The sequence below is a fragment of the Heptranchias perlo genome, chromosome 3 (genome assembly GCF_035084215.1).
Source record: "Heptranchias perlo isolate sHepPer1 chromosome 3, sHepPer1.hap1, whole genome shotgun sequence".
NCBI lineage: Eukaryota > Metazoa > Chordata > Chondrichthyes > Hexanchiformes > Hexanchidae > Heptranchias > Heptranchias perlo.
Genome location: NC_090327.1, coordinates 37,630,914 through 37,648,939, shown reverse-complemented (window position 1 = coordinate 37,648,939; position 18,026 = coordinate 37,630,914). Strand labels below are relative to the sequence as shown.

Sequence of the window (18,026 nt, the reverse complement as noted above, 5' to 3'; positions counted from 1 at the left end):
CCTCAGCAGTGCACACAGCCAGCAGGTTAACAACCTCCGGGACAAAGGTCGGAGTGACCTTTGTTTCAATATTTTCTAAATTTCTGTGTAAAAAAGAAATTGCTCTGGTGATTATACGTCCTGGATCCAGGCTGACAGAGAGACATGAGTGAGTTACAGGCTGGAATCTAATCGAGGGCTTCAGATGATTTATATCTGGAATAATAGATACTTGGGAGTGAGTTACAGGCTGGGCTCTAATGTTGGAGCAAGGACAGATTGTTGGACAACCTTTCGGAAGTACTCTGAGGTAGAGTTTACACTTTGGGCACAATCGGGAAATTGTGCCCAAAATGCGCTTGAAACTGCACTGGTTAAGTTAGGCTTCAAGCTTCCGTTAAAATTCATTTGCATAATCACAAACGTAAAATCTTCCATGAACCAGCGCAATCAGGCAGCGTAATAGAACATAATTATTTCTGTTTTTTTTCCTTTCCTTTGAAGTATTTAAGAGTGGTAACCTGCTGCAGTTTTATTAATACAGCTGAAAATGAGTTTATCAACAAAAATAAGCATTTTTAAAAAGGGTGCCCAGATCTCCACCTGTGAGCAACCTGAGTTAAAATTGACAATGACTTTAAAAAACTATACTGAGCCATTTAATAGTTTCATTGGTGTACACTAGTCAGTTTCTTAGTAAATTAAATATTTTTTGTTATGAAAAGACGTGCCTAGTAGTGCCTGTGCGCCTAAGAAAATGAACGCAATTTGAAGAGTCTTGCCGAATCAGCACAGTTGGCGGAATCTAGCAATTTTGACCTGTGGGTGTGGCCAGTTTTGTGGGCACAGCATGGTTCGGGCAAACTGAACCTTGAACCAGTGTATCTAACCCATGCTCTGAGGAAAAGAAAGACCTGAAAATGCTGGAAGAGAAGGAAGAGGAAACAGAGGCAGCGGAAGTGGGGGGGGGGGGTGAGCGGAGGCGGCGGGGGGGGGGGGGGGGGGGTGAGTGGAGGCGGCGGAGGGGGGGGGCGGTGAGCGGAGGCGGCGGAGGGGGGGGTGAGCGGAGGTGGCGGAGGGGGGGGGGGTGAGCGGAGGCGGCGGAGGGGGAGGGGTGAGCGGAGGCGGCGGAGGGGGGGGTGGTGAGCGGAGGCGGCGGAGGGGGGGGTGGTGAGCGGAGGCGGCGGAGGGGGGGGTGGTGAGCGGAGGCGGCGGAGGGGGGGGTGGTGAGCGGAGGCGGCGGAGGGGGGGGGTGAGCGGAGGCGGCGGAGGTGAGCGGAGGCGGCGGAGGGGGGGTGAGAGGGGGGGGGGTGAGCGGTGGGGGGTGAGTGGGGGCGGCGGAGGGGGGGGTGTGAGCGGAGGCGGCGGAGGTGGGGGGTGAGTGGAGGGGGGGTGAGCGGAGGCGGCGGGGGGGGTGAGCGGAGGCGGCGGAGGGGGGTTGGGCGGAAGCGGCGGAGGGGGGGGTGAGCGGAGGCGGCGGGGGGGGGTTGAGCGGAGGCGGCGGATGAGCGGAGGCGGCGGAGGGGGGGTGAGCGGAAGCAGAGGAGGGGGTGAGTGGAAGCAGAGGGGGGGGGGTGAGTGGAAGCGGGGGGGGGTGAGTGGAAGCGGGGGGGGGGGTGAGTGGAAGCGGGGGGGGGTGAGTGGAATCGGGGGGGGTGAGTGGAAGCGGGGGAGGGTGGTGAGTGGAAGCAGGGGGGGGGGGGTGAGTGGAAGCAGAGGTGGGGGGTGAGTGGAAGCAGAGGGGGGGGGTGAGTGGAAGCAGAGGGGGGGGGGGTGAGTGGAAGCAGGGGGGGGGGGTGAGTGGAAGCAGAGGTGGGGGGTGAGTGGAAGCAGAGGGGGGGGGTGAGTGGAAGCAGAGGGGGGGGGTGAGTGGAAGCAGAGGGGGGGGGTGAGTGGAAGCAGAGGGGGGGGGTGAGTGGAAGCAGAGGGGGGGGGTGAGTGGAAGCAGGGGGGGGGGGGTGAGTGGAAGCAGAGGGGGGGGTGAGTGGAAGCAGGGGGGGGGGGGGTGAGTGGAAGCAGAGGTTCCCAATCCTTCGATTTCCACAGTCCCTCTGTAGGGGATCAAGGCAAGGGTAAGGTTGGGAGGGAAGGAAAAGCTTCAACAAGTGTTGGAAGAATCCCATGCCGCACACAACTCCATTCGGTAACTGAACAGATATGGATCAACTCGGGGAAAATAAAAGGATATGAAATGACAGAGGTCGTGGATTTTAACTGGGTCAATGAAAAATGGTCCATTCTCTGCAGCTCCATCGTTTCCCACTTCAAGGGGATCATGACCAGGAGCATAAAACTAAGGAAGCTTCGCTGTTAAATATCAAAAAAGAAAGTAAATGCATCACCTCCAATCTAAATAACTTACATAAATATCCACTCTCCATTATCAGGTCTATCACTCGTGTTTCCTTCTGAGCTATTTGAATAAACGCGACACTCTAATCAATAATTATAAAAGCTTTAGTTCTCTACAACCTGCTTTCTACTTATAAGAGTTCTTTCTTTTGTAAAATATAGTGTTCAAAATTATGATGGGTTTTGATAGAGTAAGTGGAGGAGAGTACTGCACACAGTAACTGAGGTCTTACTATGGCTTTATATAGATTCACCAATACTGATCCTCTACCATCTTCAAAAGGAAAAAAAACTTTTAAATAAGAACATTTCATCAAAGCAATTTTAAAAAAGTTACATCAATTATTAAACCCAACAGATTCCAGCACTAATAGTTCAAAGAAGGACACGCCGACACTGATACATATCGGAGGGGATTTCAACCCTAAGGGAAATCGTGTTCGACAAACCTATTAGAGTTTTTTTGAGGATGTAACTAGCAGGGTAGATAAAGGGGAACCTGTGGATGTTGTATATTTGGATTTTCAAAAGGCATTCGATAAGGTGCCACATGAAAGGTTGTTACACAAGATAAGGGCTCATGGGGTTGGCGGTAATCTATCAGCATGGAAAGAGAATTTGTTAATGGACAGAAAACAGAGTGTAGGGATAAACGGGTCATTCTCAGGTTGGCAGGCTGTAACCAGTGGGGTGCTGCAAGGATCGGTGATTGGGCCTCAGCTATTTACAATCTATATTAATGACTTAGATGAAGGGACCGAGTGTAATGTATCCAAGTTTACTGACAATACAAAGCTAGTTGGGAAAGTAAGCTGTGAGGAGGAGACAGAATCTGCAAAGGAATATAGACAGGTTAAGTGAGTGGGCAAGAAGGTGGCAGATGGAGTATAATGTGGGGAATTGTTGAGATTATTCACTTCAGTAAGAAGAATAGAAAAACAGAATATTTTTTAAATGATGAGAAACTATTAAATGTTGGTGTTCAGAGACACTTGGGTGTCCTTGTACAAGAAACACAAAAAGTTAGCATGCAGGTGCAGCAAGCAATTAGGAAAGCAAATGGAATGTTGGCCTTTATTGCAAGGGGGATGGAGTACAAAAGTAAGGAAGTCTTATTACAATTGTACAGGGCTTTGGTGAGACCTCACCTGGTGTACTGTGTACAGTTTTGGTCTCCTTATCCAAGGAAGGATATACTTGCCTTAGAGACGGTGCAACAAAGGTTCACTAGATTGATTCCTGGGATGAGAGGGTTGTCCTATGAAGAGAGAATGAGCCTATACTCTCTGGAGTTTAGAAGAATGAGAGGTGATCTAATTGAAACATATAGGATTATAAGGGGGCTTGACAGGGTAGATGCTGAGAGGTTATTTCCCATGGCCGGAGAGTCTAGAACTAGGGGTCATAATCTCAGGATAAGGAGTCGGCCACTTAAGACTGAGATGAGGAGGAATTACTTCACTCAGAGGGTTGTGCATCTTTGGAATTCTCTACCCACGAGGCATGCGGATGCTGAGTCGTTGAATATAATCAAGGCTGAGATGAACAGATTTCGGGTCCCTGGGGAATCAAGGGATATGGGGATCGGGCAGGAAAGTGGAGTTGAGGTCAAAGACCAGCCATGATCTGATTGAATGGCGGAGCAGGCTCGAGGGGCCATGTGGCCTGCTCCTGCTCCTATTTCTTAAGTTCTTATTTATTGCCTGGCACCAATTGGTGGGGGTGGGCAGTTAAAATCGCCCGGGTTACTTGTCCGACCTGGGGTCACTGGAAGCTGACCGGTTGAGATTTTAACCTGCTCCACTGACCAGGCGGTAAGGACACCTGCTCAAAGCCGAAGGGGTCCTTTTTAACACATGCATGTCGGAATCCGATGACAACTGCAATTTTTACCCAGCAGCTCGAGCAGGAAGTGGCAGTGAGTGTCCCGCCAGGCCAAACCAGCGAGGAAGTGGATTAACACAGAAAAGACCCAAAAAGATAAATTTAATATATTTTTTAAACTTTCCTTGTGGGGTCAGGGGGAGCAGGATGCCCTGAGTTAAGATTGGGGCCATTAGGTGTGTTCCCACATGTGTGCATGTGCACCCGTCTGCATGTGTGCATGCGTGCGCCCATGTGTTAGGAAGCCAGAAGCATCATTTCACCACCCCTCCCAAACCAGGGTCATGAGGAGAAATAATGGCAGGATTTTTCAGTTGAAAAAGAACAGGGCCCTACTTTTGTCATTTTGTTATGAAGGGTTTCAATGAACTTTCGTCATCAGCAAAGGTCCCATTTCTGTGCCTCTCCCCCAACCAGGTTTCAGGCAATAATCTGACAACAAGCATTGTATTTTTGTTCCCACAGGCCAGGGAGGGGGTTGCGATGACATGGATAATTGGCCAGGCCATGAGAGGCAGCTTCCTTTTGCTGTTGCTCAACCTCATCCCTGTACAATTAAAAACCAAGTCAGCACCTTGACTCTGAGAATGATGAGTTAACGTCCGTGTGGTTTTTGTGGGGAGCGTGGAAACATCTTGTACCTTCAAGAGCAGCAAAGACTGTGTGTTCGCATTTATTGTGTGAGCGCAGGATGTAACTGACGTCAGATTGCCCAATTCTCAAAATAGACATGAGCCATTTTCGTCATGGTGCTGCCATTTAATGAGACCCCATCTTCTTCACCTGAGACAAGTGCCAGGCAATAACCATCTCCAACAAGAGTGAACCTAACCAGCTCCCCTTGACATTGACTGGCATTACCATCTCTGAATCTCCCACCAACATCATCCTGGGGGTTGCCATTGACCAGAAACTCAACTGGACCAGCCACATGCCACATAAATGCCATGGCTACTAGAGCAAGTCAAAGGCCGGGTATTCTGCGGTGAGTGGCTCATCTCCTGATTCCCCATAGCCTCTCCATCACCTATAAGGCACAAGCCAGGAGTGTGATGGAATACTCTTTTGCCTGGATGGGTGCAGCTGCAACAACACTCAAGAAGCTCGACACCATTCAGGACAAAGCAGTTTGCTTGATAGTCAGCCCATCCACCACCTTAAACATTCACTCCCTCCACCACTGGCACACCGTGGCTGCAATGTGTACTATCGACAGGATGCACTGCTGCAACTCTCTTAAGGTTTCTTCAACAGCACCCCCCAAACCCACGACCTCCACCATCAAGAAGGACAAAGGGAGCAGGCGCATGGGAACACCCACCACCTTCAGGTTGCCCTCCAATTCACACACTATCCTGACTTGGACATATATCGCCTTTCCTTCATCGTCGCTGAGTCAAAATCCTGGAACGCCCGACCTAACATCACTGTGGGAACACCTTCGTCACACACTGACTGGGAGAGGGTGTAAAATTATTCACAATATTATATCCCAAGAACTATTTGTTCAGCCAATGAAAGACAAATTTTTCACTAATGCTATACAACCGAATCTAAAAAAAGTAAAACGCAGCAGAAATTAAATCCAATAAATTGAGAATGCTAATACATCAAAGAATAAAAAATAAGAACGATTTCATCAAGTTTCATCTTAATGAGCGCAACCAGACCTCACTAACTCTCTCTTCTTCTGGTGAAGGTGAGGATCCCTCACTGGGGTACGTTCCCATAGCTGCCAGCAGTTTTCCAGAATATCACCCGTCGCTCACGCCTTGAAGCCTTGGAAATTGAGTTTCGGCACGCTGTTTGACCATGAAGGGGATCCCGTACATTCTGGTATGGTAATGGACTGGCAGGACAGAGGTCGTGAGTTGAAAACCCACCAAGGCAGGTTGTGAAATTGAATTCAATAAGTCTAATAATTTCTGGGCTAGCACTAAAAGGCTGCTGGATTATTGTAAAAACCCAACTGAGTCACTAACATTTTTTAGGAAAGGGAACTTGGCACCCTTACCTGGTCTGGGCCTGCACAGGAATCCAGTCCCAATGTGGTTGACTCTTAATGGCCACTGAAGTGGCTTAGCAAAACATTAAGCCAGACGATCGCTATCAAGGAGAAAGTTCACCATCACCTTTTCAGGGCAACTAGGAATGGGCAATAAATGCCGGCCTTGCGAAGGTCACTCACATTCCAAGAACAAATTTTTTAAATCACAGATAAGCCCAATGCTGACATACAATTTCTGCACATTGTGGTGGGAGTGGGGGGTGGGAGACATGGATTGTTGTCAGCAGTGGGAATCCTGGCTGATGTTTCAAGAATTCTTCATTTTAAAACTGACAAAGGTCAATGGAAGGTCAAGCTCTATAGTGCAGGCTGAAAAGAATAAAAAATGAGGGAAAGAGAAAAAGAGAATGGAGAAAAAGAGAAAGAGAGAGAGAGAGAAAAAAAGGAGCGACAGAAAGAAAGGAAGAAAGAAAAAGATAGTGGTTGATGCAAAACTATGTCAACATTCAAGATTAGATTGGATAGGTGGATGGATGAAGATATGGGAACAGAGGTGGGGTGGGGGCGGTAAATGTAATTTGGACTGTTTGCTCGGCTGGAGGATAAACACCGGCACAGATTGGTTGGGCCGAATGGCCTGTTTCCGTGTTGTGAGTTCTATGTATTTCTAAGTCTCGACTCACAGAATGAGGAATGACCATTGGGGTGAGGTTGCAGAGGGGCTGCTGCAGGCCTGAGGCACTGTGCTCCAGCAAGAGCCTTCAGGAGAGAGAAGAGAGAACACTGGAGAAGGAAAAAAAAATTGCTTTAAAAATGCAGGCCCCAATTCACGGTCTGTTGCCTGGAAGCTGGCTGAAGATATGTGAAACTTCCTGTTTTTAACCACACAATGCATCTTTCAGAATGCCTCCTTGCACCTTCACACAGCAACTGCGGTGACATTTCAACGAGCCTGCCCTCTTATCTCGCTATTTTTTTTTGCTATTCAGCTATGATGGGCTACGTTTCAACAAAAACAATCATGATTGCCCGCACTGATGATCCCCACCTTGACCTCCCCCCCACTTACTTTTACCACAGTAGCATCGCCTGCCCCCGCCTTAAACTCACCTCACTCCCATGAAAATCCTGATCTGTGTCTTTGTCATGCCAGTCTCATCTACCCCATGCATTCTATTCCACACAGAGTCCCACTCCCCTAGTGCTTCAGTTAGTGTCTTCACCTGCATCCGCCAGCACACTGAATTCAAAATTATTATCCTTATTTTCAAATCCCTCAGCTGTCTGCAACCTTCTCCAGCTCTATTTCCCAGCTTGCTTTTCTGACTCTGGCCTCCAGTGCAACCCCTCCTCCTCTCCCAACTCTGCCATTGGGTGGTGGGCTTGCCGGGAGCAGGGCGGGTGCAGAGCCTTCAGCTGCTTGGGCCCCACACTCGGACTCTTCCCCCTAAATGCCACGCTGCCTCTCTCCCCTCCTTCAAGAGCCTCCGCAAAACCTTTTTGACAATGACTTTAGTCACCCACCATAATTGGTTGTTGTCCTTCTTAATGGAAGCAATTTTAACCTAATCCGCCTGGCAGCACACTGACAGGATCGATTGGCCGCCTGTTTTACACCCCACCTGATTTTACTTTCCATTGACTTCCACGTTCAGCTCCATTGAACATTCCTCTGATAATGAAGCAGCCCATGCCAGCCTACAGTAGGACCTGGACAACATCCAGGCAAGTGATGACAAGCAGCAGCTAACATTCATGCCACATAAGTGTCAGGTAATGATCATCTCCCACAAGACAAAGCACAGACACCTCCTATTGACGTTTAATGGCACCACCATTGCCAAGTAGTTCACTATCAACATTTTGGTTCTGGTCACCATTGACCAGAAGCTGAACTGGACCAGCCAAATTAACACCATGGCTACAAGAGCAGAGCAGAAGCTGGGTACCTGTGACGAATGGCTCAACTCCTGACTGCTCAGAGCCTCTCCACTATCTACAAGGCTTAAATCAGGAGCGCAGCCGCAACAACACTCAAGCTCAACACCATCCAAGACAGAGCAGTTCGCTCGATTAACGCTGCTGCCACTAAACTCAATTTCCAACCCCTCCACCAACGGTGCACTGTGGTGGATGCAGTGCAGCAAGGTAACTTCAACAGCACCTCCCTCCCCATGACCTCTACCAGCTAGAAGGACAACAGCAGCAAGATCGAAGAAACATCATCACTTCCAAGTTCCCTTCCAAATTACCATCCTGTCTTGAACATATATCGTTGTTCCTACATAGTCACTGGAATTCCCTACCTAACACCACTATGGGACTACCATCACCACATGGACTACAGCGATTCAAGGAGAAGGCCCACCACCACCTTCTCAGGACGACAAGGAATGGGCAATAAATGCCAGCCTTGCCAGCGACACCCACATGTTGAGAACAAATTTAAAAAGGTAGTAACACCGTAATTAACTTCAGCGCCCTGTAATGAAGCTCCTGGTCCTGTTTGCTATCCAGTAACTCTCAATAAAAGTGCCCACGTGTGAATGTTGGGTGAGGAAAAGATTGACCTTCGCCCTAGTGCCTCCCAACACTCTCAGGTCTCACATTGGAGAAATGGTCACTTGGGCAAGGTACTGGAGGACTGCCAATGACCATGAATCCGTACGTCAACACCTTCAGAAACAGAGTGAAGAAATTAGGAGAAAAGTGGAAAAAGAAAACTAATGCTGATCATGTTTAGCATTGGCCAGGTGCATGGTACAGCTCCCTCTACACTGCCCCAATACCATAAACTTAGGCTCAACTTCAGAAAGCCTACCAAACTAAGGTGCTGTTCTATTTTCGGCACCAGCCATCTTGTGACTTCTAAGATCAGGAACTCAATATCATTGTCCCAGCCAACATTTAGTCCTCAACTAACACTATCAAAACACAGATTAACTAATCATTTATCTTATTGTTATTTGTGGGATCTATCTCTGCACAAATTCGCTGCTATGTTTGTCTACAAGGCAACAGTGACTACACTTCAGAAGTACTTCATTGGTTTCAAAGTGAAAAGGAATGTCCTGAGGATGTGAAAGGTGCAAGTTCTTTCTTATTTTCCATGACATCTACCAACGCTCCCCACCCGCCGCCCCCACCCCTCACAACCGCTGCCCCCGCTCCCTCAAGAATGTTTAAATGCCAAGATATTATTTAATTTTAGGGTGAACTCCCTCCATCGTGTTCTGGTCTCTACAGGTTTTGCAATGGACCAAGGACAAGACGGCAGACAGCAAAGCTTGTTCCTCGACTTCCACAAGCTCTGCTCTTAGGGCAGTTACAGCAAACACTGGGCATGACTTTCCCTTCAACTTTTCCTGTAGAGAAGATTTTGGGGCAGATTTTCATCTTCACCGTTGGTTGCCTGCCAAAATTTTCCCCAACTCCCAATCCTTTGGCTAAGAAACAAATCAAACATAAAATCTGAAAATTTAATAATAAAAAAGGAATCATGAGAATAGTATGCACCTGCAGATTATAATGAGAAACTTTATCAGGAGGAGTGCTTGTTCCAGGCCTGCCTCGGCCTCCTCAGTGGATAATCTCTGTACACATTGACTCAGTTGCTGGCTCAGGACTTGCAGTACATTGCCTGGCAACAGTGGAATCTCTGCAGCCATCTCTTCAGGCCTGTGAGGAACAAGAAAACACAGAGGATTGAAACCATAGCAACAAAACATTAATCAGATCAGGCCTTGGCCCACCGAGAATCAAAAGCACCTGCCCCCTCCCTTCCGTGAATCAAAATTTAAAAGATTTACTGTATTATTTAAAAATTATTTAGAGAATATAATGAGCAACGAAAGTCCTATGGTTTCTCAACTTCAATTTTTTTTTACAACACAACAGCACCCTAATGGCTGCACTCCCTATCTCAACCACACCGCTTTGAGGAGAAGGCAAATACAGGTCAAGCATTTTCACAAAATATGCAATTGGATGTCCACAGGCCCTGCCAAGTGACCTGAGGCCCCCTCAAGTCACCTCAGGTGCAGTTCTAACTTGCCTTTATTGCAACTAAATGAGGAATGGCATAGAGGGGGGGAAAAATCTGCAAACTCACCATAAAAATCATAATCAAATTTCAAAGACTTTGGTCGTAAAATGTATTGTAAGCCAATTCCCTTGACTTTAATACCCTCTGACAGCTTCACCTGGCATGAGAGGAGGAGCAACAGTGGGTGCAAGGAGTTACTTACCCAGGTAACAAGTGGGAGGTGAACCAAGACTCAGGATTGCAATTTACAGGAGTGGCAGGCCTGGCATACTGGTCCGCCATTGCACTGTGACACGGAGGGACCAGAAGTGGACTCGTGGCCACCGTTCTGAGATGACCGGGGAACCCTCATCAGATCGCTCTTACTCACCTCTTGGTTTGAGTGGCTTTATCAACAGGCTGGAGAAAATTAGATCCTGATCCTCCTTCTGATCCTCCCCCACCTCCCTCCCTCCTCCTCCTGATCCCCCTTAGTGTGGAAAAAGTGTTTCTTCATTTCACTCCTGAATGGCTTGGCTCTATTTTTAAGCTTATGCCGTTTTGTTCTGGATTCTGCCACTAGAGGAAATCATTTCTTGGTATCTACCCTATCGAATCCGTTTATCATTTTAAACACCTCGATTACCCATCAACCTTCCAAACTCAAGGAACAGAAGCCACGTTTATGCAACCTGTCCTCATAATTTAACCCTTTAAGCCCTGGTATAATTCTAATGAATCTGCGCTGTACCCCCTCCAAGACCAATTTATTTTTCCTGAGGTGAGGTGCCCAAGACTGAATGCAGTACTCCAGGTGGGGTCCAACCAAGGCTCTGGTGAGAGATTGGGAAATGTTGATGTTCAAAGGGACCTGGGTGCCCTTGTACGAGTCACTGAAAGCTAACGTGCAGGTGCAGCAAGCAATTAGGAAGGCAAATGGTATGTCGGCCTTTATTATAAGAGGATTTGAGTACAGCAGTAAAAATGTCTTACTGCAATTATATAGGGCCTTGGTGAGACCGCACCGGTGTACAATTTTGGTCTCCTTACCTAAGAAAAGATATACTTGCCATAGAGGGAATGCAACGAAGGTTCACCAGGCTGATTCCTGGGATGGCAGGATTGTCGTATGAGGAAAGATTGAGTAGATTAGGCCTGTATTCTCTAGAGTTTAGAAGAATGAGAGGTGATCTCATTGAAACATAAAAAATTCTTACAGGATTCAACAGGGTAGATGCAAGGAGGATGTTTCCCCTGGCTGGGGAGTCTAGAACCAGGGGTCACAGGATCAGAATAAGGGGTAGGCCATTTAGGACTGAGATGAGCGGAAATTTCTTCACTCAGAGGGTGGTGAATCTTTGGAATTCTCTACCCCAGAGGGCCGTGGAGGCTCAGTCATTGAGTACATTCAAAACAGAGATCGATAGATTTCTAGATATTAAAGGCATCAAGGGATATGGGGACGGTGCAAGAAAATGGCGTTGAGGTAGAAGATCAGCCATGAGCTTGTTGAATGGTGGAGCGGGCTCGAGGGGCCGGACGGCCTACTCCTGCTCCTATTTCTTATGTTCTTATGTTCTATACAACTGAGGTATCATTTCCTCACTTTGTATTCCAGCCCCTTTCAAATTAGCAACGTGGAGCTCGTCAATACAAATCCCACCGGAACAAGCTGTGAAATTCAGTTTAGGAAAGCTGGCAATTTGTTGCTTGGCACCAGGAAAAATGACCATAAAAGTTGGATAGTCAGTCAGGCCCACTTATGAACTCTAGTCCACACAAGATGGTCGCCTCTTAATGTTCACTGAAGTGGCCTTGGCCCACCATTATCATTTCAGGGCACTGAGAGATGGGCAATCAATAATCCTGAAAAAAAGAGGTATGGAAGGTTTTTGAACAGTAGATTAGATGGGCCAAGGACATCTCACATGTTGAACTCACCTTCGCTGCAGTGGCTCAAGGGAGCTGACGTCAATAATTCGTTTGAAGGAGGTGACAAAAGCTTCGAGCCATTGCTGCAGATAGTGAGGATCCTTCTGTAAAGAAAGCACAAAAATTAAGTTAATTGCATCATCTCCTCAAGACTTCAATTCTTGCTCGGGTTTGCTCCCTGGCCAGGTAAGGACGACAAATTCCCTTCCCTAAAGGACATTGGGCTTTTACGACAATCCGACAGCTTCATGGTCACTTTTACTGGTGCCAGCTTTTTATTTCCAGATTTTTAAAAACTGAATTCAAATTCTCAAACTGCCATGGTGGGATTATGAACTCACGTTCTCTGGATTCTTTGTGCAGGCCTCTGGATTACTAATCCAGTATCACAACCATTGCACTATCGTACCCCTTGCAATACCATGGGTTAGCCTTGTTGCTCTCCTCTGCATTGTGTCTGGTGGCTGAATGGAACTCCCATTATGCTTTGCTAATCAGAACTGTACGGAGGACTCCAAGTGCAGCCTGACCAGGGCCCCAGCCAGTGAACCAGACCTCAGAAGGACTTGAACTCAACTGATCTGGTAATATAACCCAGCATTCAATTTGCTTTGTTTATTGCCACCTCACACTAGTTGATAAATCGGTTTAGCTTGGCTATGATCTTGGGTGGGGTTCAGTTCATTCACATTTCACACCTGCCTACCCCAACTGACTTGTCCTTGCTGACCCGTGTGGCATGTTCCTGCGGAGACAGATCGCTACATACTTTGGTTTTAGCTTGTAAGATGGGTGGGGTCTTGTCATCATGCTGTAAGTATTCATTAAAATCCTTCTAAATGCTCTGGGTGTTTCCTCGAATCTTGTCAAGAGATTACTCTTATGGATTCTGACTGGTTCTAACTTCAAGAACACAGGAATTGCTAGATGAAAAAAGACCATCTAATTCACCTTATACCATCCTGGTAGTCGCATGATACAATAATGCAGTAGTTGACTAATCATAGCAATCAATCTCTATCAATTAGTCTACAACAGACCCAGATATGAGGATAGGAAAACCCCAGTGGTGGAGAGCTTTGGGAACCATAGGTCCAAAGTCACCTGTTCCTCCCAAGCTCGCTACACTTACCATATGTCATTTAAATGTTCCAAATTACTCATTTACTGTATTCCAAGATATTATTTTCTGAAAGAAATATATCTAATTTGCATTAAATTGAATCAATACTGACTGCTTCCCTAGGGACCCTATTCCATAGAGTGACCACTCGCTCAATGAAATATTATTTAAGCAGATTAGTTTTGAATTTACCCCCCTTCAAACGCAGGCCGTGTCCTCTGATTCTATTCTTCTGGACAAAGTGAAACAGAATGTTGGTCTACATTCTCTAGTCTCTTTAGAATTTTAAAAACAGCAATCATATCACCTCTCAACCTTCTCTTTTCCAGTGAAAACATACCCAGTCTACATTATCGCTCCTCATAATCCAATCCCTCCATCCCTTCAACAGCTTCAATTTATTGTCAATCAGGACCCCCAATCTCTTTCCTTTTTCATGCACATTATTTTTTTTCCATTTAAATAATAGTCCTTTCCTGGATTTTTTTGTCCCCATGAGAAGCACTTCGCATTTCTCTAAATTGAATTTCATCTGCCACCTGTCTGCCCAATTCCCAAATATATTCAAATCCTGCTGTAACTTATCCTGTTCAGCTTTGGAGTCTACCACCTTCACTAGATTTGTATCATTTGCAAATTTAGCCTCTGCTTGTGACTCCGAGTTCCAGATCATTTATGAAGGTATTAAACAAAAGAGGTCCCAAACCAGACCCCTATGGGACCCCACTGGTAACATTCTCCCAGACTGATGACAATTCCTGTACCGCCACTCTCTGGGTTCTGTCAACCAATTACATGTCCACTGTAAAATATTTCCACTGATTCCTGCTTTTGTTATGGAAGTGGAAGTCGGCAGCCTTTGTGATGGAGAGAAATGGGGTCAGAAGCTCAGATTGGCCTCGAACAGGATGCCGAGGCTGCAATGAGTCTGGTTTAAAAACAACATAAGAAATAGGAGCAGGAGTAGGCCATATGGCCCCTCGAGCCTGCTCCGCCATTCAATAAGATCATGGCTGATCTTAGACCTCAACTCCACTTTCCCGCCTGATCCCCATATCCCTTGATTCCCTTAGAGTCCAAAAATCTATCGATCTCAGCCTTGAATATACTCAACGACTGAGCATCCAAAGCCCTTTGGGGTAGAGAATTTCAAAGATTCACAACCATCTGAGTGAAGAAACTTCTCCTCATCTCAGTACTAAATGGCCGACCCCTTATGCTGAGACTATGCCCCCTAGTTCTAGACTTGCCAGCCAGGAGAAATAGCCTCTTAACATAAACCCTGTCGAGCCCTCACAGAATCTCATACGTTTCAATGAGAACACCTCCCATTCTTCTAAATTCCAGAGAGTATAGGCCCATTCGACTCATAGAACAACCCTCTCATCCCAGGAATCAATCTAGTGAAACTTTGTTGCACCACCTCTAAGGCAAGTATATCCTTCCTTAAGTAAGGAAACCAAAACTGTACATAGTACCCCAAGCGCGGCCTCACCAAAGCTCTGTACAACTGTAGCATGACTTCCTTACTTTTGTACTCCAACTCCCTTGCAATAAAGGGCAACATACCATATGCCTTCCTAATTGCTTGCTGTAGCTGCATGTTATCTTTCTGTGTTTCTTGTACAAGGACACCCAAATCCCTCTGAATACCAACATTCAACAGTTTCTCACCATTTAAGAAATATTCTGTTTTTCTATTCTTCCTACCAAAATGAATAACCTCACATTATATTCCATCTGCCACCTTCTTGCCCACTCACTTGACCTGTCCATATCCCTTTGCAGAGGCTGTGTCCTCCTCACAGCTTACTTTTCCACCTAGCTTTGTATCGTCAGCAAACTTGGATACATTACACTCGGCCCCTTCATCTAAGTCATTAATATAGATTGTAAATAGCTGAGGCCCCAACACCGTTCCTTGCAGCACCCCACTAGTTACAGCCTGCCAACCTGAGAATGACCTGTTTATTCCTACTCTCTGTTTTCTGTCCGCTAACCAATCCTCTATCCATGCTAATATATTACGCCCAACCCCATTAGCCCTTATCTTGTACAACAACCTTTTGTGTGGCACTTTATCGAATGCCTTTTGAGAATCCAAATATACAACATCCACTGGTTCTCCTTTATCTACCCTGCTAGTTACATCCTCAAAAAACTCCAGTGGATTTGTAAAACATGATTTCCCGGTCATAAAACCATGTTGACTCTGCCTAATCATATTATGATTTTCTATGTGCCCTGATACCACTTCCTTAATAATGGATTCCAGCATTTTCCCAACAACTGATGTCAGGCTAACTGGTCTGTAGCTCTCTGTTTTCTCTCTCCCTCCTTTCTTCATTTGCTACCTTCCAATCCACTGGGGCCATTCTAGAATCTAGGCAATTTTGGAACATTACAACCAATGCACCCACTATCTCTGCAGCCACCTCTTTTAGAACCCTAGGATGTCAGCCATCAAGTCCAGGGGATTTGTCTGCTTTTAGTCCCATTAATTTCTCCAGTACTTTTTCTTTACTAATCTTAATTACTTTAATTTCCTCACTCTCATGAGACCCTTTGGGGGAAAATTTCGATAAGGGCCGTTTTCAGGCGGGGGTAGGGTGATGCACTAGTACCCCGCTACCCGCGCTGCTGAGAGGCTGCACGGAGAATGAGGAAGTTGGAAATGGGGCATGCACAACACATGTCATCAGCAGCCTGCACCTCTTAAAGGTGCAGGTGCACATTTCAAATGGCAGGTACACAGCTAACTAGGAGAAGGGAAAGATGGCCACGAGGATACAAGAGAGGGCTCCACGCTTCTCCGATGATGCACTGGAGGCCCTGGTGGAAGAGGTGGACGAAAGGAGGGCCAATATGTGCCCACAGAGTGGCGAGAGACCCTCCAGGCTGCAGCGCCGCAGGCATTAGCAGGCTGTGGCGCAGGAGGTCAATGCCAGGAGCATTGCACCACGCATGTGGGTGCAGTGCCGAAAGAAGTTCAATGATTTGACACGCGTGATCAAGGTGAGTGACACATCCTACCACTGCACCACTGCTCCACGCATCACAGTCCCTGTCATCCACCCACCAACAAAAACTGCCCATCCATAGGCAATGCTGCACTCGGCATGCTGCATCTCACCCGCACATAGTACCACACTTGCAGGCCACACAACCACCACTCACAGGTCACACAAACTGCCAGCTTTTCGACCACAACAGGCACATAACCCACACACCTTGCAGGATATTCACTAACACACTGTCCTCTGTCTTGCAGAAGGTGGCACACAACAGCCGGCAGCAGGAGGGACCTGAGGGTGGATGGGCATGCTTACATGTCCTCACTCCCCTAGAGGAGGCAGTATTTCGGATCATTGGGCGGGCCGTCGCTGCATCCATCACAACATGCCACACTGGAGGACCCGATTAAGGAGATCTCTGCATATCTAAAGCTCCTTCTCCATTTCCACATCTCCATACTCCCATAATCTTTTCTGACTCACGTGCTGCAGATGCTGTCAGCACGCATGTCTTACTTGCTCCTCTCCCCACTCCACAGCTCAACCCGTTTTCCTTTGTCATTGCAGACACCCAAGAACACGTGGCGGCACCGTCCGAGGAGGAGGAGGACACTGAAGCCACACCGTCACTTGATCTGACACTTGCTTCCACCAGCTCAGAGACTGACACCGCGCGTCCTTTAGAGGCTAGGTTAGAGGAGGGATGCTGAGAAAGTCGTGGATAGCACGTTCAGTGAGTTGGTCACACCGCAGATAAAAATTACTGAGGGAGATAGTGAATGGGTGACCAACAGACAGAGGAAGAGTAGGAAGGCAGTGCAGGGGTCCCCTGCGGTCATCTCCCTCCAAAACAGGTATACCGTTTTGGATACTGTTGGGGGAGATGGCTCACCAGGGGAAGGTGGCAGTGGCCAGGTTCATGGCACCGTGGCTGGCTCTGCTGCACAGGAGGGCAGGAAAAAGAGTGGCAGAGCTATAGTGATAGGGGACTCGATTGTAAGGGGAATAGACAGGCGTTTCTGCGGACGCAACCGAGACTCCAGGATGGTATGTTGCCTCCCTGGTGCAAGGGTCAAGGATGTCTCGGAGCGGCTGCAGGACATTCTGGAGGGGGAGGGTGAACAGCCAGTTGTCGTGGTGCATATAGGCACCAACGATATAGGTAAAAAACAGGATGAGGTCCTACAAGCTGAATTTAGGGAGTTAGGAGTTAAACTAAAGAGTAGGACCTCAAGGGTAGTAATCTCAGGATTGCTACCAGTGCCACGGGCTAGTCAGAGTAGGAATGACAGGATAGCTAGGATGAATACGTGGCTTGAGAGATGGTGCAAGAGGGAGGGATTCAAATTCCTGGGACATTGGAACCGGTTCTGGGGGAGGTGGGACCAGTACAAATTGGACGGTCTGCATCTGGGCGGGACTGGAACCAATGTCCTAGGGGGAGTGTTTGCTAGTGCTGTTGGGGAGGGTTTAAACTAATATGGCAGGGGGATGGGAACCGATGCAGGAAGTCAGTGGGAAATAAAGTGGTGACAGAAACAAAAGGCAGTAAGGGAGAGTGTACAGAACATGACCGGACAGATGGTCTGAGAAAGCAGGGCAAAGACCAAGGGAAGTCTAGATTAAACTGCATTTATTTCAATGCAAGAAGTCTGATGGGCAAGGCAGATGAACTCAGGGCATGGATGGGTACATGGGACTGGGATGTTA

The 18,026-nt window shown here is 47.3% G+C and overlaps 1 protein-coding gene across 1 annotated transcript in view; it reads right to left on the bottom strand.

Annotated features, from left to right (window-relative positions):
* nbeal2 (neurobeachin-like 2) overlaps positions 1 to 18,026 on the bottom strand; it is a 257,591-nt gene that overhangs the window by 143,159 nt on the left and 96,406 nt on the right. The window contains exons 2-4 of the mRNA XM_067978873.1: positions 12,189 to 12,283; positions 9,740 to 9,901; positions 2 to 83 (exon numbers count right to left, since the gene is read on the bottom strand). Of these exons, the coding sequence (XP_067834974.1) occupies positions 2 to 83; positions 9,740 to 9,901; positions 12,189 to 12,283 (339 nt within the window). The remainder of the gene's footprint in view (position 1; positions 84 to 9,739; positions 9,902 to 12,188; positions 12,284 to 18,026) is intronic.